Source organism: Pseudophryne corroboree, chromosome 2 (genome assembly GCF_028390025.1).
Source record: "Pseudophryne corroboree isolate aPseCor3 chromosome 2, aPseCor3.hap2, whole genome shotgun sequence".
NCBI lineage: Eukaryota > Metazoa > Chordata > Amphibia > Anura > Myobatrachidae > Pseudophryne > Pseudophryne corroboree.
Window position 1 is genome coordinate 507363302 of NC_086445.1, and position 26110 is coordinate 507389411.

The following is a 26110-nucleotide window of genomic DNA, read 5'->3' on the forward strand; positions in this document are numbered from 1 at the left end:
GATAATAAATTGTACATATAAAAATGGTCTTGTTTACACCAATGCTACTCACTTGCTTTGAAGTAGACGCTGATGATTCATCTAGATCACATGGAATAGCAAATCTCTGCTGCTGCAAACCATTAGAATCCAAATTGCTTTGACTTGCATCATCATCATCATCATCAATAAACTGTACACCTTTATCATAGCAGGGCCGTTTCCGTGTCTACAATACAAAGCAAAGGGATTTTTACACAAACTGGATAAAATTGGGATTGTATATATTCACCACTGTGTAAATGTGCCTCTTCTGTATGCCAGCATAAAGAAATGTTTAAGTCCTAATGTTAATGAAGTATAGCAGAGCATGTACAGATGTATCCTTCCTAAGCTTTGATAAAATTGCGCAAAATATGCCACAAAATAGCACTCAACTGCACAAAAATGTGCATAAAAGTAGCGTATCATTAGTGGAAAAGTACCAAAGAGAATGGAAGACTAATCAGCATTGCTAGCTATACAGAAGATGAAAAATAAGAATTTACTCACTGGTAATTCTATTTCTCGTAGTCCGTAGTGGATGCTGGGAACTCCGTAAGGACCATGGGGAATAGCGGGCTCCGCAGGAGACTGGGCACAACTAAGAAAGAATTAGGACTACCTGGTGTGCACTGGCTCCTCCCTCTATGCCCCTCCTCCAGACCTCAGTTAGGAAACTGTGCCCGGAAGAGCTGACACAATAAGGAAAGGATTTGAAATCCCGGGTAAGACTCATACCAGCCACACCAATCACACCGTACAACTCGTGATACTATATCCAGTTAACAGTATGAATAACAACTGAGCCTCACGAACAGATGGCTCATAACAATAACCCTTTAGTTAAGCAATAACTATATACAAGTTTTGCAGAAAATCCGCACTTGGGATGGGCGCCCAGCATCCACTACGGACTACGAGAAATAGAATTACCAGTGAGTAAATTCTTATTTTCTCTGACGTCCTAGTGGATGCTGGGAACTCCGTAAGGACCATGGGGATTATACCAAAGCTCCCAAACGGGGGGGAGAATGCGGATGACTCTGCAGCACCGAATGAGCAAACTCAAGGTCCTCCTCAGCCAGGGTATCAAACTTGTAGAATTTTGCAAATGTGTTTCAACCCAACCAAGTAGCAGCTCGGCAAAGTTGTAAAGCCGAGACCCCTCGGGCAGCCGCCCAAGAAGAGCCCACTTTCCTCGTGGAATGGGCTTTTACAGATTTAGGATGCGGCAGTCCAGCCGCAGAATGTGCAAGTTGAATCGTGCTACAGATCCAGCGAGCAATAGTCTGCTTAGCAGCAGGCGTACCCAGCTTGTTGGGTGCATACAGGATAAATAGCGAGTCAGTTTTCCTGACTCCAGCCGTCCTGGAAACATATTTTCAGGGCCCTGACTACGTCCAGTAACTTGGAATCCTCCAAGTCCCGAGTAGCCGCAGGCACCACAATAGGTTGGTTCACATGAAAAGCTGATACCACCTTAGGAAGGAATTGGGAACGAGTCCTCAATTCCGCCCTATCCATATAAAAAATCAGATAAGGGCTTTTGCATGACAAAGCCGCCAATTCTGATACACGCCTGGCCGACGCCAAGGCCAACAGCATGACCACTTTCCACGTGAAGTATTTTAGCTCCACGGTTTTAAGTGGCTCAAACCAATGCGACTTAAGGAAATCCAACACCACGTTGAGATCCCACGGTGCCACTGGAGGCACAAAAGGGGGCTGAATATGCAGCACTCCTTTAACAAAAGTCTGAACTTCAGGCAGTGAAGCCAGTTCTTTTTGGAAGAAAATGGACAGAGCCGAAATCTGGACCTTAATGGAGCCCAATTTTAGGCCCATAGTCACTCCTGACTGTAGGAAGTGCAGAAATCGACCCAGTTGAAATTCCTCCGTTGGGGCCTTCCTGGCCTCACACCACGCAACATATTTCCGCCATATGCGGTGATAATGGTTTGCGGTCACCTCTTTCCTAGCTTTAATCAGTGTAGGAATGACTTCCTCCGGAATGCCTTTTTCTTTTAGATTCCGGTGTTCAACCGCCATGCCGTCAAACGCAGTCGCGGTAAGTCTTGGAACAGACAGGGCCCCTGCAGCAGCAGGTCCTGTCTGAGCGGCAGAGGCCATGGGTCCTCTGATAACATCTCTTGAAGTTCCGGGTACCAGGCTCTTCTTGGCCAATCCGGAACCACGAGTATAGTTCTTACTCCTCTTCTTCTTATTATTCTCAGTACCTTGGGTATGAGAGGTAGATGAGGGAACACATAAACCGACTGGTACACCCACGGTGTCACTAGAGCGTCCACAGCTATCGCCTGAGGGTCCCTTGACCTGGCGCAATATCTTTTCAACTTTTTGTTGAGGCGGGACGCCATCATGTCCACCTGTGGTCTTTCCCAACGGTTTACCAGCATTTTGAAGACTTCTGGATGAAGTCTCCACTCTCCCGGGTGGAGGTCGTGTCTGCTGAGGAAGTCTGCTTCTAAGTTGTCCACTCCCGGAATGAACACTGCTGACAGTGCTAACACGTGATTTTCCGCCCATCGGAGAATCCTTGTGGCTTCTGCCATCGCCATCCTGCTTCTTGTGCCGCCCTGTCGGTTTACATGGGCGACCGCCGTGATGTTGTCTGACTGAATCAGCACCGGCTGGTGTTGAAGCAGGGGTCTTGCCTGACTTAGGGCATTGTAAATGGCCCTTAGTTCCAGAATATTTATATGTAGGGAAGTCTCCTGACTCGACCATAGTCCTTGGAAGTATCTTCCATGTGTGACTGCCCCCCAGCCTCGAAGGCTGGCATCCGTGGTTACCAGGACCCAGTCGTGTATGCCGAATCTGCGGCCCTCTAGAAGATGAGCACTCTGCAACCACCACAGTAGAGACACCCTGGCCCTCGGGGACAAGGTTATCAGCCGATGCATCTGAAGATGCGATCCGGACCACTTGTCCAACAGATCCCACTGAAAGATCCTTGCATGGAACCTGCCGAATGGAATTGCTTCGTAAGAAGCAACCATCTTTCCCAGGACTCGCGTGCAGTGATGCACCGACACCTGTTTTGGTTTTAGGAGGTCTCTGACTAGAGATGACAACTCCTTGGCCTTCTCCTCCGGGAGAAACTTTTTTCTGTTCTGTGTCCAGAACCATCCCCAGGAACAGTAGACGCGTCGTAGGAATCAGCTGTGACTTTGGAATATTCAGAATCCAGCCGTGCTGTTGTAGCACTTCCCGAGATAGTGCTACTCCGACCAACAACTGCTCTCTGGACCTCGCCTTTATAAGGAGATCGTCCAAGTACGGGATAATTATAACTCCCTTTTTTCGAAGGAGTATCATCATTTCTGCCATTACCTTGGTAAATACCCTCGGTGCCGTGGACAGACCAAACGGCAACGTCTGGAATTGGTAATGACAGTCCTGTACCACAAATCTGAGGTACTCCTGGTGAGGAGGGTAAATGGGGACATGCAGGTAAGCATCCTTGATGTCCAGTGATACCATGTAATCCCCTTCGTCCAGGCTTGCAATAACCGCCCTGAGCGATTCCATTTTGAACTTGAACCTTCTTATATAAGTGTTCAAGAATTTTTAGATTTAGAATGGGTCTCACCGAACCGTACGTTTTCGGTACCACAAACATTGTGGAATAGTAACCCTGTCCTTGTTGAAGGAGGGGTACCTTGATTATCACCTGCTTAGAGTACAGCTTGTGAATTGCCTCCAGTACTGCCTCCCTGTCTGGGGGAGTTGTTGGCAAAGCTGATTTGAGGAAACGGCGAGGGGGAGACGTCTCGAATTCCAGCTTGTAGCCCTGAGATACCACTTGTAGAATCCAGGGATCCACCTGTGAGCGAGACCACTGGTTGCTGAAGTTCCGGAGACGGGCCCCCACCGTACCTGGCTCCGCCTGTGGAGCCCCAGCGTCATGCGGTGGACTTAGAGGAAGCGGGAGAGGACTTTTGTTCCTGGGAACTGGCTGTATGGTGCAGCTTTTTCCCTCTACCTCTGCCTCTGGGCAGAAAGGACGCGCCTTTAACCCGCTTGCCTTTGTGGGGCCGAAAGGACTGTACCTGATAATACGGTGCTTTCTTCGGCTGTGAGGGAACCTGGGGTAAAAATGTCGACTTCCCAGCTGTTGCTGTGGAAACAAGGTCCGAGAGACCGTCCCCAAACAATTCCTCACCTTTGTAAGGCAAAACCTCCATGTGCCTTTTAGAATCTGCATCACCTGTCCATTGCCGGATCCACAATACCCTACTGGCAGAAATGGACATTGCATTTATTCTAGATGCAAGCCGGCAGATATCCCTCTGTGCATCTCTCATGTATAAGAGTGCGTCTTTAATATGCTCTATGTTTAGCAATATAGTGTCCCTGTCGAGGGTATCAATGTTATCAGACAGGGAATCTGACCACGCAGCAGCAGCACTGCACATCCATGCTGAAGCAATAGCCGGTCTCAGTATAGTACCTGAGTGTGTATACACAGACTTCAGGATAGCCTCCTGCTTTCTATCCGCAGGCTCTTTTAGGGCGGCCGTATCCGGAGACGGTAGTGCCACCTTTTTTTACAAGCGTGTGAGCGCCTTATCCACCCTAGGGGATGTTTCCCAACGTATCCTGTCCTCTGGCGGGAAGGGGTACGTCATTAATAACTTTTTAGAAATCACCAGTTTCTTATCAGGGGAAGCCCACGCTTCATCACACACTTCATTCAATTCATCAGATGGGGGAAAAACCACTGGTTGTTTTTTCTCCCCAAACATAATACCCTTTTTTGTGGTACCTGGGTAAATGTCAGAAATGTGCAACACATCTTTCATTGCCGTAATCATGTAACGGATGGCCCTATGGGAATGTACAGTAGTCTCATAGTCGTCGACACTGGAGTCAGTATCCGTGTCGACATCTATGTCTGCCATCTGAGGTAGCAGGCGTTTTTGAGCCCCTGATGGCTTTTGAGACGCCTGGGCAGGCACGGACTGAGAAGCCGGCTGTCCCACATCTGTCATGTCGTCAAACCTTTTATGTAAGGTGTTGACACTGTCACGTAATTCCTTCCACATATCCATCCACTCAGGTGTCGACCCCGCAGGGGGTGACATCACATTTATAGGCACCTGCTCCGCCTCCACATAAGCCTCATCATCAAACATGTCGATACAGCCATACCGACACACCGCACACACACAGGGAATGCTCAGACTGAGGACAGGACCAAACAAGGACCTTTGGGGAGACAGAGAGAGAGTATGCCAGCACACACCAGAGCGCTATATAATGCACAGGGATGCACACTACACAAGTGATTTTTCCCTATAGCAGCTATATATATATATATATATATATATATATATATATATATTATCTGCGCCTAAATTTAGTGCCCCCCCCTCTCTTTTTTACCCTATGGAGTCTGGAAACTGCAGGTGAGAGCCTGGGGAGCGTCCTTCCAGCGGAGCTGAGAGAGGAAATGGCGCCAGTGTGCTGAGGGAGATAGCCCCGCCCCTTTTTCGGCGGACTTCTCCCACTTTTTTATGGAAGTTTTGGCAGGGGATTTTACACATATATAGTCTTAATGACTATATTATGTGTGTTTTTTGCCAGCAAGGTACTCTTATTGCAGCCCAGGGCGCCCCCCCCCCCAGCGCCCTGCACCCATCAGTGACCGGAGTGTGTGGTGTGCCTGGGGAGCAATGGCGCACAGCTGCAGTGCTGTGCGCTACCTTGATCTTCTGCCGCCGATTTCCAGGACCATCTTCTTGCTTCTGGCTCTGCAAGGGGGACGGCGGCGCGGCTCCGGGACCGGACGACCGAGGCTGGGCCTGTGTTCGATCCCTCTGGAGCTAATGGTGTCCAGTAGCCTAGAAGCCCAAGCTAGCTGCAAGCAGGTAGGTTCGCTTCTCTCCCCTAAGTCCCACGTAGCAGTGAGTCTGTTGCCAGCAGATCTCACTGAAAATAAAAAAATAAAAATTTACTGGGAACTCCGTAAGGACCATGGGGAATAGCGGCTCCGCAGGAGTCAGGGCACAACTAAAAGAAAGCTTTTAGACTACCTGGTGTGCACTGGCTCCTCCCACTATGACCCTCCTCCAAGCCTCAGTTAGGATACTGTGCCCGGAAGAGCTGACACAATAAGGAAGGATTTTGAATCCCGGGTAAGACTCATACCAGCCACACCAATCACACCGTATAACTCGTGATACCATAACCAGTTAACAGTATGAAATTTAACTGAGCCTCTCAACAGATGGCTCATAACAATAACCCTTTTGTGAACAACAACTATGTACAAGTATTGCAGACAATCCGCACTTGGGACGGGCACCCAGCATCCACTACGGACTACGAGAAATAGAATTACCGGTGAGTAAATTCTTATTTTCTCTGACGTCCTAGTGGATGCTGGGAACTCCGTAAGGACCATGGGGATTATACCAAAGCTCCCAAACGGGCGGGAGAGTGCGGATGACTCTGCAGCACCGAATGAGAGAACTCAAGGTCCTCCTCAGCCAGGGTATCAAACTTGTAGAATTTTGCAAACGTGTTTGCCCCTGACCAAGTAGCAGCTCGGCAAAGTTGTAAAGCCGAGACCCCTCGGGCAGCCGCCCAAGATGAGCCCACCTTCCTTGTAGAATGGGCTTTTACTGATTTCGGATGCGGCAGTCCAGCCGCAGAATGCGCCAGCTGAATTGTGCTACAAATCCAGCGAGCAATAGTCTGCTTAGAAGCAGGAGCACCCAGTTTGTTGGGTGCATACAGGATAAATAGCGAGTCAGTTTTCCTGACTCCAGCCGTCCTGGAAACATAAATTTTCAAGGCCCTGACTACGTCCAGTAACTTGGAATCCTCCAAGTCACTAGTAGCCGCAGGCACTACAATAGGTTGGTTCAAGTGAAAAGCAGATACCACCTTAGGGAGAAACTGGGGACGAGTCCTCAATTCTGCCCTATCCATATGGAAAATCAGATAAGGACTTTTAAATGACAAAGCCGACAATTCTGATACACGCCTGGCCGAAGCCAAGGCCAATAACATGACCACTTTCCACGTGAGATATTTTAGATCCACGGTCTTTAGTGGCTCAAACCAATGTGATTTTAGGAAATTCAACACCACGTTGAGATCCCAGGGTGCCACTGGAGGCACAAAGGGGGGCTGAATATGCAGCACTCCTTTTACAAATGTCTGAACTTCAGGTAGTGAAGCTAGTTCTTTTTGGAAAAAAATCGACAGAGCCGATATCTGTACCTTAATGGAGCCTAATTTTAGGCCCATAGTCACTCCTGCCTGTAGGAAGTGCAGAAATCGACCCAGCTGAAATTCCTCTGTTGGGGCCTTATTGGCCTCACACCAAGCAACATATTTCCGCCATATGCGGTGATAATGTTTTACCGTTACATCTTTCCTGGCCTTAATCAGCGTAGGAATGACATCCTCCGGAATGCCCTTTTCCTTCAGGATCCGGCGTTCAACCGCCATGCCGCCAAACGCAGCAGCGGTAAGTCTTGGCACAGACAGGGCCCCTGCTGCAGCAGGTCCTGTCTGAGCGGCAGAGGCCATGGGTCCTCTGAGATCATCTCTTGAAGTTCCGGGTACCAAGCTCTTCTTGGCCAATCCGGAACCACGAGTATTGTCCTTACTCCTCGTCTTCTTATTATTCTCAGTACCTTGGGTATGAGAGGCAGAGGAGGGAACACATAATCTGACTGGTACACCCACGGTGTCACTAGAGCGGCCACCGCTATCGCCTGAGGGTCCCTTGACCTGGCGCAATATCTCTCCAGTTTTTTGTTTAGGCGGGACGCCATCATGTCCACCTGTGGCCGTTCCCAACGATTTACAATCAGCGTGAAAACTTCTGGATGAAGTCCCCACTCTCCCGGGTGGAGGTCGTGCCTGCTGAGGAAGTCTGCTTCCCAGTTGTCCACTCCCGGAATGAACACTGCTGACAGTGCTAGCACGTTATTTTCCGCCCATCGGAGAATCCTTGTGGCTTCTGCCATTGCCGTCCTGCTTCTTGTGCCGCCCTGTCGGTTTACATGGGCGACCGCCGTGATGTTGTCTGACTGGATCAGTACCGGCTGGTTTTGAAGCAGGGGTTTTGCCTGACTTAGGGCATTGTAAATGGCCCTTAGTTCTAGAATATTTATGTGCAAGGAAGTCTCCTGACTCGACCATAGTCCTTGGAAGTTTCTTCCCTGTGTGACTGCCCCCCAGCCTCGCAGGCTGGCATCCGTGGTCACCAGGACCCAGTCCTGTATGCCGAATCTGCGGCCCTCTAGTAGATGAGCACTCTGCAGCCACCACAGCAGAGACACCCTGGTTCTTGGAGACAGGGTTATTGGCCGATGCATCTGAAGATGCGATCCGGACCATTGGTCCAACAGGTCCCACTGAAAGATTCTGGCATGGAACCTGCCGAAAGGAATTGCTTCGTAAGAAGCCACCATCTTTCCCAGGACTCGCATGCAGTGATGCACCGACACCTGTTTTGGTTTCAGGAGGTCTCTGACTAGAGATGACAGCTCCTTGGCTTTCTCCTCCGGGAGAAATACTTTTTTCTGGACTGTGTCCAAAATCATTCCCGGGAACAGTAGACGTGTCGTCGGAACCAGCTGTGACTTTGGAATATCCAGAATCCAACCGTGCTGGTGTAGTACCTCCTGAGATAGTGCTACTCCTACCAACAACTGCTCCCTGGATCTCGCCTTTATTAGGAGATCGTCCAAGTACGGGATAATTAAAACTCCCTTTTTTCGAAGGCGTATCATCATTTCCGCCATTACCTTGGTAAACACCCTTGGTGCCGTGGACAGTCCAAACGGCAGCGTCTGGAATTGGTAATGGCAATTTTGTACCGCAAATCTGAGGTACTCCTGGTGAGGATGATAAATGGGGACATGCAGGTAAGCATCCTTGATGTCCAGGGATACCATGTAATCCCCCTCGTCCAGGCTTGCAATAACCGCCCTGAGCGATTCCATCTTGAACTTGAACTTTTTTATGTATGTGTTCAAGGATTTCAAATTTAAAATGGGTCTCACCGAACCGTCCGGTTTCGGTACCACAAACAGTGTGGAATAGTAACCCCGTCCTTGTTGAAGTAGGGGCACCTTGACTATCACCTGCTGGGAATACAGCTTGTGAATTGCCTCTAGCACAGCCTCCCTGCCTGAGGGAGTCGTTGGCAAGGCAGATTTGAGGAAACGGCGGGGGGGAGACGCCTCGAATTCCAGTTTGTACCCCTGAGATACTACTTGCAAGATCCAGGGATCCACCTGTGAGCGAGCCCACTGATCGCTGAAATTTTTGAGGCGGCCCCCCACCGTACCTGGCTCCGCCTGTGGAGCCCTACCGTCATGCGGCGGACTTGGAAGAAGCGGGGGAGGACTTTTGTTCCTGGGAACCTGCTGTTTGTTGCAGCCTTTTTCCCCTACCTCTGCCTCTGGACAGAAAGGACCCGCCTTTTCCTCGCCTGTTTCTCTGGGTCCGAAAGGACTGTACTTGATAAAACGGCGCTTTATTAGGCTGTGAGGGAACCTGGGGTAAAAATGCTGATTTCCCAGCTGTCGCTGTGGAAACTAGGTCTGAGAGACCATCCCCGAATAACTCCTCACCCTTATAAGGCAAAACTTCCATGTGCCTTTTGGAATCTGCATCCCCTGTCCACTGCCGAGTCCATAAGCCTCTCCTAGCAGAAATGGACAATGCACTTATTTTAGATGCCAGCCGGCAGATCTCCCTCTGTGCATCTCTCATGTATAAGACTGAGTCTTTTATATGCTCTATGGTTAGGAGAATAGTGTCCCTGTCTAGGGTGTCAATATTTTCTGACAGGGAATCTGACCATGCAGCGGCAGCACTGCACATCCATGCTGACGCAATAGCTGGTCTAAGTATAATGCCTGAGTGTGTATATACAGACTTCAGGATCGCCTCCTGCTTTCTATCCGCAGGCTCCTTTAGGGCGGCCGTATCCGGAGACGGAAGTGCCACCTTTTTAGACAAACGTGTGAGCGCTTTATCCACCCTAGGAGGTGTTTCCCAACGTGCCCTATCCTCTGACGGGAAAGGGAACGCCATTAGTAATTTTTTAGGGATTACCAATCTTTTATCGGGGAAAGCCCACGCTTCTTCACACACTTCATTTAATTCTTCAGATGGGGGAAAAACTACGGGTAGTTTTTTCTCCCCAAACATAATACCCTTTTTAGTGGTACCTGGGTTTATATCCGAAATGTGTAATACCTCCTTCATTGCCTCAATCATGCAACGAATGGCCCTAGTGGACATTAGATTTGACTCATCGTCGTCGACACTGGTATCAGTATCCGTGTCGACATCTGCGTCTGCCATCTGAGGTAGCGGGCGTTTTAGAGCCCCTGATGGCCTTTGAGACACCTGGGCAGGCACGAGCTGAGAAGCCGGCTGTCCCGCATTTGGCATGTCGTCAAATTTTTTGTGTAAGGAGTCGACACTTGCACGTAATTCCTTCCATAAAACCATCCACTCAGGTGTCTGCCCCGCAGGGGGTGACATCACTTCTAATTTTCCTCATCAAACATGTCGACACAGCCGTACCGACACACCGCACACACACCGGGAATGCTCTAATAGAGGACAGGACCCCACAAAGCCCTTTGGGGAGACAGAGAGAGAGTATGCCAGCACACACCAGAGCGCTATATAATGCAGGGACTAACTGAATTATGTCCCCTATAGCTGCTATAATATTTACTGCGCCTAAATTTAGTGCCCCCCCTCTCTTTTTTACCCTTTTCTGTAGTGTAGACTGCAGAGGAGAGTCAGGGAGCTTCCTTCCAGCGGAACTGTGAGGGAGAAATGGCGCCAGTGTGCTGAGAGATAGCTCCGCCCCTTTTTCACGGACTTTTCCTCCCGCTTTTTTAAGGATTCTGGCAGGGGTAATTATCACATATATAGCCTCTGGGGCTATATATTGTGATTGTTTTGCCAGCCAAGGTGTTTTTATTGCTGCTCAGGGCGCCCCCCCCCCCCAGCGCCCTGCGCCCTCAGTGACCGGAGTGTGAAGTGTGTATGAGGAGCAATGGCGCACAGCTGCAGTGCTGTGCGCTACCTTGGTGAAGACAGAAGTCTTCATGCCGCCGATTTTCCGGACTTCTTCTTGCTTCTGGCTCTGTAAGGGGGACGGCGGCGCGGCTCCGAACACCGAGGCCAGTTCCATGCGGTCGATCCCTCTGGAGCTAATGGTGTCCAGTAGCCTAAGAAGCCCAAGCTAGCTGCAAGCAGGTAGGTTCGCTTCTTCTCCCCTTAGTCCCTCGTTGCAGTGAGCCTGTTGCCAGCAGGTCTCACTGTAAAATAAAAAAACTAAATTATACTTTCTTTCTAAGAGCTCAGGAAAGCCCCTAGTGTGCATCCAGCTCGGCCGGGCACAAAAATCTAACTGAGGCTTGGAGGAGGGTCATAGTGGGAGGAGCCAGTGCACACCAGGTAGTCTAAAAGCTTTCTTTTAGTTGTGCCCAGACTCCTGCGGAGCCGCTGGTCCTTACGGAGTTCCCAGCATCCACTAGGACGTCAGAGAAACCTAAAATATACTTTCTTTTCTAGGAGCTCAGGAGAGCCCCTAGTGTGCATCCAGCTCGGCCGGGCACAAAATTCTACCTGAGGTCTGGAGGAGGGGCCAGTGCACACCAGGTAGTCCTAATTCTTTCTTAGTTGTGCCCAGTCTCCTGTGGAGCCCGCTATTCCCCATGGTCCTTACGGAGTTCCCAGCATCCACTAGGACGTCAGAGAAATAAATGTGGAAAATCATTGTTTGTCACGTATGTCATAGATCACTGTATTATATATATGTCATTATTACATTTCCACTTTAAGCTGCATGGTCTGTCTTTTGTATAGACAGCAGTACAGACTTTTTATTTTTATTCTTAAACATGGAGATACGGTCTGTTAGTATAGGTTTGCCACGGAGTTTGTTTCTACGGCATATATATATATATATATATATATATATATATATATAAATACACAGAAGTATCTTTATCTTGCGCCAACTCAGAAGCGGCACACTGGGAGAGGTCTTTGTTGGAAAACCTCAAACACATGCAGAGAGAACATAAATTCCCAAGTGCGCTAATAGTGAAATGTAGTTACACAAATCTTCCAGCGGTTAATTCGTCGGAAAATGTAGACTGGAGGATATTTAGATCTGGGGACCTGTAACAGACACCCCTCACCAAAAAGTCACCCAAACAAGAGGCCAACAGGCCAATTAATAAAAAAAAAAATTTTAATAACATATATTTGAACATATGAATTTTGGTACACAATTCAAGATAAAATTGTATCAATAAAACACAGCCACAACCAACATGTTTGTAGGATGGATTCTAGATACTCCCTCACCTTTTTCAAGGTGCGAGCTCGAAGGGAGTATCTTCACAAACTAGGGTGCGATTTTCTGACTGACAAACCCAACGCGTGAAAATTATTTCTGGTGAGGGGTGTCTGTTACAGGTCCCCAGATCTAAATATCCTCCAGTCTACATTTTCCGACGAATTAACCGCTGGAAGATTTGTGTAACTACATTTCACTATTAGCGCACTTGGGAATTTATGTTCTCTCCATATATATATATATATATATATATATATATATATATATATATATATATATATATATACATACACACACACATACTGTACACATACGCAGATGTGGACAAATTCGTTAGTACCCTTCCAAAAATTAAAGAATCCATGTTTTTCATTGAATCAACATGAAAGTGACAATAGTAACCGACATCTAACATTGTTTATTCCATATTTAAAAGATTTTTTGATTTTTGTTAAAAAAAAAATATTTTGAATAATAAAACAAACGCAAATGGAACAAACCAAAATCATGGGACCCATTACCTAATTTTTTTGTTGCAGAACCTTCAGAGGCAGTCACAAGTGATTTCTGTAGCGCTCAATGAGACATCTGCACCGGTCACCAGGCTCTTCCTATCTCAGTTGTAATGGGTGCCTTCTCCAGACTGCATGTTTCAGCTTTCCATAGATCGATCGGATTCAGATCAGGGCTCAGAGAATGTCACTTCAGAATAGTCCAATATTCTCTTCTTATCCATTCTTAGCAGCTTTTAGCTGTATGTTTTGGGTCATTATCCTGTGACTAAGCGCTTTATCACACTGGAAGTATGTATCATTCCAGTAAGTAAAAAGAAAGCAGGTATCTTTAAAAGCCTATGTGCAGGTGTAATGAATGCAGATCCAAGTTGAAATAGTAGATCATAAGGAGCGGGTGTTATACCTTGAAAAAGTCACGTGATCATGGCAAAACACGTTAGTACCTGCCTCATATTCACCCCTCCCGAGGTCCAGACTCTGCCGTGGGAACACGCAGCAGCAGCGTAGTATGGACCGTGTGGTAATACCAGAGGGCACTCAGGGAGCTCAAGCAGACAAGCTTCTATTGAGACAAAGCATCTAGAGGACACATGGCTAGGACTATCAGGTACTTTCCATCCAGCGGGAGTAGCAATTATATGGTCACCACGACACTAGCTCTTTACCGCTTAGGATCCATCCACTACAGCTGTTTTCAAAGGATTTGTTTATGCTATTACGGTGAAGTGGAACTATATGAAATAGAGTTTCACTATTAGACAGTCACATCAGTGAGCGGGTTAGAATTCAAATGTAAAGTCACTGCTTCAAAGATCTTTTTCCCCAGAAGAGAAGTGAATCTTACATTTTTGAAACACTAACTGTGCCCATATCAATATATTCTGCCATACCCAGCTACTTACATCCAAGCTGGAGGCAGTCAGAAAACTTAATTGAGGCAGCAATTAGTAGATTTTTCATTGTATTTTATCTGTTTGATGCTGGTGTGTCATTAACTTTTTCACTACTTCCTAATTCAGTATTTGTCAGTAAATAAAAACAGTTTTTAATTTAAGCAAATTGGAACTCATATCTCATTGAATAGTTATTAATAATTTTATTGTGTGTCTCTAGCACTGCTATACAATTTTCTTTTTAGATTTATTGTTTTAAATTATAATAGAGGTTTATTTAGTAGCTGCTGAAGCATAGATGCTAATACATCTTTTTCACAATTGAACTAGTTGGCAAATATACCTTTTTATTCTTGGCGGCACCTGGGTAGAAGTGTGTTTGTTTTAATCATCCAGAAAGCCTTGAAGGTCTTGAGATTTCATTGTGCCCAACACAGATAAAAATACCTGTGCCAGACACAGCAAAGCAGCCCTAAAATATAATCAAGCCTCCTCCATGTGTCATAGTAGGTAGTGTTCTTTTCTTTGAAAGCTTCATTTTTTTTATTTATGAACGAAGAGCTTATGTGACTTCCAAAAAAGCTTTGGTTTTTACTCATCTGTCCAAAGGATATTTTCCCTGAAGCATCGTGTCAATGTACCTTGGAATTCAGCTTGTGTTTTTACAGCATTCTCTATACTTCTGTTTAATTTGAGGTTGATTTTCCTCTTGCACCTGAGTCCAGAGAGGTTGGTTACAGTCCAATGCATTTAAACTTCATAACAATATTTGCAACAGTAGTCAAGCTACTTGGAGATGGTCTTAAAGTCTTTTGTCTTTAACATGCTTAACTGTAATTTTCTTTCTGATCTCCTCAGACAAATTTCTCTTTTGCTTTCACTAGTCATGTTTAGCGTGGTGCACACAATGATACCAAACAGAGAGACTACTTTTCTCCATTTAAATAGGTTGAATGACTGATTAGTTTGAACATATGAATAATTCAACAAAGCAATTATTTGAAATATCACTATAATCCAATTATTATCTTTTCTAGAGGGCTCCAACAAATCCGCCCTGGCCATTTTACAATATATTTGGAGAGTAAGAAGTAATTTATATATTTTCATACTTTCTTTGCTTTATTCTATGGTATAGTAAAGGCATGCATGTATAAATGTGCAATAGCTTTTAATTTCATTACTTTGAAGAAAGAATGAAGCACTGTTTCAATGAGCTGTAAGAGTACCAACAATTTTGTCCGGGTCTGTATATAATTTCAGCTTTAGGCTGGTATCCAATTAGATGCGGTAATTTATTGCAGCTAATGAATTCGGTCAGGGTTATCCAATTAGCCTTGATACGCAGCACTTATCGGTGGTTATGCTGCGGGTGTCTCAGGCACCCAAAGCATAATCTGCGATAAGCATCCAGCAGAGACTTGTTTCTGCACGACAACGCATGGGCCCAGAAGCTAATCCTGGATCCCATGTGTTATCGTCCAACAAACAGGTCATTTCTGCACGATAAAAACGGGCTATGATAGTATAGCACAATATACTATCGGGCTATTTTAGTTCGTTTTTGCTGTGCGGTAAATGAACAGCAGCAATTGGATACTGCCTTTACACTCTATATATACACTAATTACCCACAGTGGAGTCAGTAAATAAACTTCTTGATATTTTTAAATATGTTAAATAGCTACAGAGTTTTGTTTAAATTGAAAAACAGTGGGAAATGTTATATTCCGGTTATATAATGTACACCACATCTCATTAATAACAACTATCTTTGCATTGTACTTACTCAGATTGAACACTAATAGAATAGCTGTTAAGGGAGTAACTATAAGGTTCTGAGCTACATTCTTTGTCAAATAACAAGTCATTATTCTCTCTGGCATTTCATTGTGTACAACAATAATGAACCCATTTGTAATTTGGAACAGCAACTAATTATGATATATTGGGCGTGTGACAACCAAGACCCAACTGATCAGGAAAGAGTAAATATATTACTGTATAGTCCTGAGATTGCTATTTTGATTACCTGCAGTTCATTTGCTGATTGGCGCATTCGTTTTCTCTCAGCTTGAAAATCATCGTTCTCATCAGAAGCCAAAAATGCCTGTTTCTTCGCAGACAACTTTGATGCAAGTGTAGGTTTGTTATTGACAGAGTCTAAGAAAACAAGATTTAAATTATAAATTATAAAACAAAATATTCTCAAAATTACACAGGCAGAAAAATTCTACAGTGCACAATATACACTTCTGAAAGGAGAATTTATAACACATGATTCTGATATATTGCTATCCATAAAAACTGCATAATGGATTATGTATGATCTGGAAATTCAAATTAGCACAGGTTGGTGAATTAATCCTAGATGTGTATGATTTGCAATAAATGCATACATGTTTGCAAATTTATATTTATTAGTTTGAACTTTCAGATAATCCCATTGCAGCCTAAGGGCTGTAACACACTGGCCGGTTTCTCCCGAATGGCAAAAAGCCGGACAAACTTTGTCCAGCTTTTTGCCATCCGGGAGAAACCGGCAGAGTCTGTCACACAGGACAGCTTTGAGCCGTGTGTGATGCTGTGCGCATGCGCAGCATCAGACACGGCTTGGAAAAAAACCGTTGTGTGTGAAAGCTCCCCTTCACACACACGGATCACTGGCTGCAAAGACGGCCCAGCGCCCGCCCGGCAGCCGGACCATCCAGTGGTGAGACCCGGCTGCAACCCAGCAGCCGGGCCGGGGCCGTGCAGTGTGAAGGGACCCTAGCCCTCACACTGTTAACTACAATGCCGGCACGGGGAAAAGCCGTCCGGCTTTTTCACGGCCGGCAAAAGCCGGGTAGTGTGTTTTAGCCCTAAGAGTGGGTTGATGTTTAAGAAATTTGATTTGCAAAAGGAGAATTTATGTTTAATTGGTCTCAAAATTACTCTTACAAAGATCCTAGAATTATTATTGTTAATTATAGGTGCATTAAAAAAAAAAATAAGAATTTACTTACCGATAATTCTATTTCTCGTAGTCCGTAGTGGATGCTGGGGACTCCGTAAGGACCATGGGGGGATAGCGGCTCCGCAGGAGACTGGGCACAAAAGTAAAGCTTTAGAACTACCTGGTGTGCACTGGCTCCTCCCCCTATGACCCTCCTCCAAGCCTCAGTTAGGATACTGTGCCCGGACGAGCGTACACAATAAGGAAGGATTTTGAATCCCGGGTAAGACTCATACCAGCCACACCAATCACACCATATAACTTGTGATCTAAACCCAGTTAACAGCATGATAACAGAGGAGCCTCTAGAAAAGATGGCTCACTACAGCAATAACCCGATTTTTTGGTAACAATAACTATGTACCAGTATTGCAGACAATCCGCACTTGGGATGGGCGAACAGCATCCACTACGGACTACGAGAAATAGAATTATCGGTAAGTAAATTCTTATTTTCTCTGACGTCCTAGTGGATGCTGGGGACTCCGTAAGGACCATGGGGATTATACCAAAGCTCCCAAACGGGCGGGAGAGTGCGGATGACTCTGCAGCACCAAATGAAAGAACTCCAGGTCCTCCTCAGCCAGGGTATCAAATTTGTAGAATTTTACAAACGTATTTGCTCCTGACCAAGTAGCTGCTCGGCAAAGTTGTAAAGCCGAGACCCCTCGGGCAGCCGCCCAAGATGAGCCCACCTTCCTTGTGGAATGGGCTTTTACAGATTTTGGCTGTGGCAGGCCTGCCACAGAATGTGCAAGCTGAATTGTACTACAAATCCAACGAGCAATAGTCTGCTTAGAAGCAGGAGCACCCAGCTTGTTGGGTGCATACAGAATAAACAACGAGTCAGATTTTCTGACTCCAGCCGTCCTGGAAACCTATATTTCCAGGGCCCTGACAACGTCTAGCAACTTGGAGTCCTCCAAGTCCCTAGTAGCCGCAGGCACCACAATAGGTTGATTCAGGTGAAAACGCTGAAAACCACCTTAGGGAGAAACTGAGGACAAGTCCTCAATTCCGCCCTGTCCGAATGGAAAATCAGATGAGGGCTTTTACAGGATAAAGCCGCCAATTCTGACACGCACCTGGCCCAGGCCAGGGCCAACAGCATGACCACTTTCCATGTGATATATTTTAACTCCACATATTTAAGTGGTTCAAACCAATGTGACTTTTGGAACCCAAAAACTACATTTAGATCCCAAGGTGCCACTGGAGGCACAAAAGGAGGCAGTATATACAGTACCCCTTTCACAAACGTCTGAACTTCAGGGACTGAAGCTAGTTCTTTTTGGAAGAAAATTGACAGGGCCGAAATTTGAACCTTAATGGACCCCCATTTCAGGCCCATAGACACTCCTGTTTGCAGGAAATGTAGGAATCGACCTAGTTGAAAATTCCTCCGTCGGGCCTTACTGGCCTCGCACCACGCAACATATTTTCGCCAAATGCGGTGATAATGTTTTGCGATTATATCTTTCCTGGCTTTGATCAGGATAGGAATGACTTCATCCGGAATGCCTTTCTCCTTCAGGATCCGGCGTTCAACCGCCATGCCGTCAAACGCAGCCGCGGTAAGTCTTGGAACAGACAGGGTCCTTGCTGGAGCAGGTCCCTTCTTAGAGGTAGAGGCCACGGATCCTCCGTGAGCATCTCTTTAAGTTCCGGTTACCAAGTCCTTCTTGGCCAATCCGGAGCCACGAATATAGTGCTTACTCCTCTCCATCTTATAATTCTCAGTACCTTGGGTATGAGAGGCAGAGGAGGGAACACATACACTGACTGGTACACCCACTGTGTTACCAGAGCGTCTACAGCTATTGCCTGAGGGTCCCTTGACCTGGCGCAATACTTGTCGAGTTTTATAAACATGTGGAAGACTTCAGGGTGAAGTCCCCACTCTCCCGGGTGGGGGTCGTGTCTGCTGAGGAAGTCTGCTTCCCAGTTGTCCACTCCCGGAATGAATACTGCTGACAGTGCTATCACATGATTTTCCGCCCAGCGAAGAATCCTTGCAGCTTCTGCCTTGCCCTCCTGCTTCTTGTGTCCCCCTGTCTGTTTACGTGGGTGACTGCCGTGATGTTGTCCGAATGGATCAACTCCGGGTGACCTTGAAGCAGAGGTCTTGCTGAGCTTAGAGCATTGTAAATGGCCCTTAGCTTCAGGATATTTATGTGAAGTGATGTCTCCAGGCTTGACCATAAGCTCTGGAAATTCCTTCCCTGTGTGACTGCTCCCCAGCCTCGCAGGCTGGCATCCGTGGTCACCAGGACCCAGTCCTGAATGTCGAATCTGCGGCCCTCTAGAAGATGAGCACTCTGCAACCACCACAGGAGAGACACCCTTGTGCTTGGTGACAGGGTTATCCGCTGATGCATCTGAAGATGCGACCCGGACCATTTGTCCAGAAGGTCCCACTGGAAAGTTCTTGCGTGGAATCTGCCGAATGGGATTGCTTCGTAGGAAGCCACCATTTTTCCCAGAACCCTTTCATTGATGTACTGAGACTTGGCTCGGTTATAGGAGGTTCCCGACTAGCTCGGATAACTCCCTGACTTTCTCCCCTTCGAAAGAGTATCATCATTTCGGCCATTACCTTGGTAAAGACCCGGGGTGCCGTGGACCATCCATACGGCAGCGTCTGAAACTAATAGTGACAGTTCTGTACCACAAACCTGAGGTACCCTTGGTGAGAAGGGTAAATTGGGACATGAAGGTAAGCATCCTTGATGTCCCGAGACATCATGTAGTCCCCTTCTTCCAGGTTCGCAATCACTGCTCTGAGTGACTCAATCTTGAATTTGAACCTCCGTATGTAAGTGTTCAAGATTTTAGATTTAGAATCGGTCTCACCGAGCCGTCCGGCTTCGGTACCACAACAGTGTGGAATAATACCCCGTTCCCTGTTGCAGGAGGGGTACCTTGATTATCACCTGCTGGGAATACAGCTTGTGAATGGCTTCCAAAACTGCCTCCCTGTCAGAGGGAGACATCGGTAAAGCAGACTTTAGGAAACGGCGAGGGGGAGACGTCTCGAATTCCAATTTGTACCCCTGAGATATTTGAGACGGGCCCCCACCGTGCCTGATTCTGCTTGTAAAGCCCCAGCGTCATACTGCGGGCTTGGCAGAGACGGGAGAGGGCTTCTGTTCCTGGGAACTGGCTGATTTCTGCAGCCTTTTTCCTCTCCCTCTGTCACGGGGCAGAAATGAGGAACCTTTTGCCCGCTTGCCCACGAAAGGACTGCGCCTGATAATACGGCGTCTTCTTATGTTGAGAGGCGACCTGGGGTACAAACGTGGATTTCCCAGCTGTTGCCGTGGCCACCAGGTCTGAAAGACCGACCCCAAATAACTCCTCCCCTTAATAAGGCAATACTTCCATATGCCGTTTGAAATCCGCATCACCTGACCACTGTCGTGTCCATAACCCTCTACTGGCAGAAATGGACAACGCACAGACTTGATGCCAGTCGGCAAATATTCCGCTGTGCATCACGCATATATAGAAATGCATCTTTTAAATGCTCTATAGGCAATAATATACTGTCCCTATCTAGGGTATCAATATTTTCAGTCAGGGAATCCGACCACGCCAACCCAGCACTGCACATCCAGGCTGAGGCGATTGCTGGTCGCAGTATAACACCAGTATGTGTGTAAATACATTTTAGGATACCCTCCCGCTTTCTATCAGCAGGATCCTTAAGGTCGGCCATCTCAGGAGAGGGTAGAGCCCTTGTTCTTACAAGCGTGTGAGCGCTTTATCCACCCTAGGGGGTGTTTCCCAACGCACCCTAACCTCTGGCGGGAAAGGATATAATGCCAATAACATTTTAGAAATTATCAGTTGTTATCGGGGGAAACCCACGCATCATCACACACCTCATTTAATTTCTCAGATTCAGGAAAACTACAGGTAGTTTTTCCTCACCGAACATAATAACCCTTTTTGGTGGTACTCGTATTATCAGAAATGTGTAAAACATTTTTCATTGCCTCAATCATGTAACGTGTGGCCCTACTGGAAGTCACATTTGTCTCTTCACCGTCGACACTGGAGTCAGTATCCGTGTCGGCGTCTATATCTGCCATCTGAGGTAACGGGCGCTTTAGAGCCCCTGACGGCCTATGAGACGTCTGGACAGGCACAAGCTGAGTAGCCGGCTGTCTCATGTTAACCACTGTCTTTTATACAGAGCTGACACTGTCACGTAATTCCTTCCAACAGTTCATCCACTCAGGTGTCGACCCCCTAGGGGGTGACATCACTATTACAGGCAATCTGCTCCGTCTCCACATCATTTTTCTCCTCATACATGTCGACACAAACGTACCGACACACAGCACACACACAGGGAATGCTCTGATAGAGGACAGGACCCCACTAGCCCTTTGGGGAGACAGAGGGAGAGTTTGCCAGCACACACCAGAGCGCTATATATATATATACAGGGATAACCTTATATAAGTGTTTTTCCCCTTATAGCTGCTGTATTTTTAATACTGCGCGTAATTAGTGCCCCCCTCTCTTTTTTAACCCTTTCTGTAGTGTAGTGACTGCAGGGGAGAGCCAGGGAGCTTCCCTCCAACGGAGCTGTGAGGGAAAATGGCGCCAGTGTGCTGAGGAGATAAGGCCGCCGAGAAGGGGGCGGAGCCTATCTCCCGTTTTTCTGTGTATTCTGGCAGGGGTTAAATTCATCCATATAGCCCAGGAGCTATATGTGATGCATTTTTTGCCATCCAAGGTGTTTTTATTGCGTCTCAGGGCGCCCCCCCCCCCAGCGCCCTGCACCCTCAGTGACCGGAGTGTGAAGTGTGCTGAGAGCAATGGCGCACAGCTGCAGTGCTGTGCGCTACCTTGTTGAAGACAGGACGTCTTCTGCCGCCGATTTTCCAGACCTCTTCTGTCTTCTGGCTCTGTAAGGGGGCCGGCGGCGCGGCTCTGGGACCTATCCATGGCTGGGCCTGTGATCGGTCCCTCTGGAGCTAAGGTCCAGTAGCCTAAGAAGCCAAATCCACTCTGCACGCAGGTGAGCTCGCTTCTTCTCCCCTTAGTCCCTCGATGCAGTGAGCCTGTTGCCAGCAGGTCTCACTGAACATAAAAAACCTAAAACTAAACTTTTCACTAAGCAGCTCAGGAGAGCCACCTAGTGTGCACCCTTATCGTTCGGGCACAAAAATCTAACTGAGGCTTGGAGGAGGGTCATAGGGGGAGGAGCCAGTGCACACCAGGTAGTTCTAAAGCTTTACTTTTGTGCCCAGTCTCCTGCGGAGCCGCTATCCCCCCATGGTCCTTACGGAGTCCCCAGCATCCACTAGGACGTCAGAGAAAATAAGAATTTACTCACCGGTAATTCTATTTCTCGTAGTCCGTAGTGGATGCTGGGGACTCCGTCAGGACCATGGGGAATAGCGGCTCCGCAGGAGACAGGGCACAAAATTAAAAGTTTGACCACTAGGTGGTGTGTACTGGCTCCTCCCCCTATGACCCCCCTCCAAGCCTCAGTTAGGATACTGTGCCCGGACGAGCATACACAATAAGGAAGGATTTTGAATCCCGGGTAAGACTCATACCAGCCACACCAATCACACCGTACAACTTGTGATCTGAACCCAGTTAACAGTATGATAACCGAAAAGAGCCTCTGAAACGATGGCTCCCAACAATAATAACCCGATTTTTGTAACAATAACTATGTACAATTATTGCAGACAATCCGCACTTGGGATGGGCGCCCAGCATCCACTACGGACTACGAGAAATAGAATTACCGGTGAGTAAATTTTTATTTTCTCTGACGTCCTAAGTGGATGCTGGGGACTCCGTCAGGACCATGGGGATTATACCAAAGCTCCCAAACGGGCGGGAGAGTGCGGATGACTCTGCAGCACCGAATGAGAGAACTCCAGGTCCTCCTTAGCCAGGGTATCAAATTTGTAGAATTTTACAAACGTGTTCTCCCCTGACCACATAGCTGCTCGGCAGAGTTGTAATGCCGAGACCCCTCGGGCAGCCGCCCAAGAGGAGCCCACCTTCCTTGTAGAGTGGGCATTGACAGATTTAGGCTGTGGCAGGCCTGCCACAGAATGCGCAAGTTGAATTGTGCTACAAATCCAACGAGCAATCGTCTGCTTAGACGCAGGAGCACCCAGCTTGTTGGGTGCATACAGTATAAACAGCGAGTCAGACTTCCTGACTCCAGCCGTCCTTGAAATATATATTTTTAATGCTCTGACAACATCCAGCAACTTGGAGTCCTCCAAATCGCTAGTAGCCGCAGGCACCACAATAGGCTGGTTCAGGTGAAACGCTGACACCACCTTAGGGAGAAACGGAGGACGCGTCCGCAGTTCTGCCCTGTCCGAATGGAAAATCAGATATGGGCTTTTGTACGATAAAGCCGCCAATTCTGACACTCTCCTGGCCGAAGCCAGGGCCAGTAGCATGGTTACTTTCCATGTAAGATATTTCAAATCCACCGATTTGAGTGGCTCAAACCAATGGGATTTGAGAAAATCCAAAACTACATTGAGATCCCACGGTGCCACTGGAGGCACAACCGGGGGCTGTATATGTAGTACTCCTTTGACAAAAGTTTGGACTTCAGGAACTGAAGCCAATTCTTTCTGGAAGAAAATCGACAGGGCCGAAATTTGAACCTTAATGGACCCCAATTTGAGGCCCATAGACAATCCTGTTTGCAGGAAATGTAGGAATCGACCCAGTTGAAATTCCTCCGTGGGGGCCTTCCTGGCCTCACACCACGCAACATATTTTCTCCAAATGCGGTGATAATGTTGTGCAGTCACTTCCTTCCTGGCTTTAATCAGGGTAGGGATGACTTCCTCTGGAATGCCTTTTTCCTTTAGAATCCGGCGTTCAACCGCCATGCCGTCAAACGCAGACGCGGTAAGTCTTGGAATAGACAAGGTCCCTGCTGAAGCAGGTCCCTTCTTAGAGGTAGAGGCCACGGATCTTCCGTGAGCATCTCCTGAAGTTCCGGGTACCAAGTCCTTCTTGGCCAATCCGGAGCCACGAGTATCGTTCTTACTCCCCTTTGCCGTATAATTCTCAGTACCTTGGGTATGAGAGGCAGAGGAGGGAACACATACACTGACTGGTACACCCATGGTGTTACCAGAGCGTCCACAGCTATTGCCCGAGGGTCTCTTGACCTGGCGCAATACCTGTCCAGTTTTTTGTTGAGGCGGGACGCCATCATGTCCACCATTGGTCTTTCCCAACGGACCACAATCATGTGGAAGACTTCTGGATGAAGTCCCCACTCTCCCGGGTGAAGATCGTGTCTGCTGAGGAAATCTGCTTCCCAGTTGTCCACTCCCGGGATGAACACTGCTGACAGTGCTATCACATGATTTTCCGCCCAGCGAAGAATCCTTGCAGCTTCTGCCATTGCCCTCCTGCTTCTTGTGCCGCCCTGTCTGTTTACGTGGGCGACTGCCGTGATGTTGTCCGACTGGATCAACACCGGCTGACCCTGAAGCAGAGGTTTTTCGAGGCTTAGAGCATTGTAGATTGCTCTTAGTTCCAGTATATTTATGTGAAGAGACGTCTCCAGGCTTGACCACACGCCCTGGAAGTTTCTTCCCTGTGTGACCGCTCCCCAGCCTCTCAGGCTGGCATCCGTGGTCACTAGGACCCAGTTCTGTATGCCGAATCTGCGGCCCTCTAACAGATGAGCACTCTGCAACCACCATAGTAGAGACACCCTTGTCCTTGGCGACAGGTTTATCCGCTGATGCATCTGCAGATGCGATCCGGACCACTTGTCCAGCAGATCCCACTGAAAAATTCGTGCATGGAATCTGCCGAATGGAATCGCTTCGTAAGAAGCCACCATTTTTCCCAGGACTCTTGTGCATTGATGCACAGACACTTTTCCTGGTTTTAGGAGGTTCCTGACGAGTTCGGATAACTCCCTGGCTTTCTCCTCCGGAAGAAACACCTTTTTCTGAACAGTGTCCAGAATCATCCCTATGAACAGCAAACGTGTCGTCGGGATCAGTTGGGATTTTGGAAAATTCAGAATCCACCCGTGCTGTTGGAGCACTACTTGAGTTAGTGCTACTCCGACCTCCAGCTGTTCTCTGGACCTTGCCCTTATCAGGAGATCGTCCAAGTAAGGGATAATTAATACGCCTTTTCTTCGAAGAAGGATCATCATTTCGGCCATTACCTTGGCACCCGGGGTGCCTTGGACAATCCAAACGGCAGCGTCTGAAACTGATAATGACAGTTTTGTACCACGAACCTGAGGTACCCTTGGTGTGAAGGGCAAATTGGGACATGGAGGTAAGCATCCTTGATGTCCAAGGACACCATAAAGTCCTCTTCTTCCAGATTCGCTATCACTGCTCTGAGTGACTCCATCTTGAACTTGAATTTTTGTATGTACAGGTTCAGAGATTTCAGATTTAGAATAGGTCTTACCGAGCCGTCCGGCTTCGGTACCACAAATAGCGTGGAGTAATACCCCTTTCCCTGTTGTAAAAGGGGTACCTTGACTATCACCTGCTGAGAATACAGCTTGTGAATGGCTTCCAATACCGTCGCCCTGTCGGAGGGAGACGTTGGCAAAGCAGACTTTAGGAACCGGCGAGGGGGAGACGTCTCGAATTCCAACCTGTAACCCTGAGATACTACCTGCAGGATCCAGGGGTCCACCTGCAAGTGAGCCCACTGTGCGCTGAAATTCTTGAGGCGACCCCCCACCGCCCCTGAGTCCGCTTGTAAGGTCCCAGCGTCATGCTGAGGCCTTTGCAGAAGCCGGGGAGGGCTTCTGCTCCTGGGAGGGAGCTGCTTGCTGCAGTCTCTTACCCTTTCCTTTGCCTCGGGGCAGATATGAATGTCCTTTTGCCCGCTTGTTCTTATAGGAACGAAAGGACTGCGGCTGAAAAGACTGCGTCTTTTTCTGCTGGGAGGTGACCTGAGGTAAAAAGGTGGATTTCCCGGCTGTTGCCGTGGCCACCAAATCCGATAAACCGACCCCAAATAATTCCTCCCCTTTATACGGCAATACTTCCATATGCCGTTTGGAATCCGCATCACCTGACCACTGTCGCGTCCATAAACTTCTTCTGGCAGATATGGACATCGCACTTACTCTTGATGCCAGAGTGCAAATATCCCTCTGTGCATCACGCATATAAAGAAATGCATCCTTTAAATGCTCTATAGTCAATAAAATATTGTCCCTATCCAGGGTATCAATATTTTCAGTCAGTGATTCCGACCAAGCCACCCCAGCACTGCACATCCAGGCTGAGGCGATTGCTGG

General features: G+C 47.5%; 1 protein-coding gene across 5 annotated transcripts in view; it reads right to left on the minus strand.

The window, feature by feature from the left end:
- The window catches only part of BRIP1 (BRCA1 interacting helicase 1), a 660079-nt gene that overhangs the window by 546286 nt on the left and 87683 nt on the right, over nucleotides 1-26110 (minus strand). For all 5 annotated transcript variants that reach the window (XM_063954025.1, XM_063954024.1, XM_063954027.1 and 2 more), the window contains exons 5-6: nucleotides 15847-15977; nucleotides 53-208 (exon numbers count right to left, since the gene is read on the minus strand). In XM_063954025.1, coding sequence (XP_063810095.1) covers nucleotides 53-208; nucleotides 15847-15977 — 287 coding nt within the window. The remainder of the gene's footprint in view (nucleotides 1-52; nucleotides 209-15846; nucleotides 15978-26110) is intronic.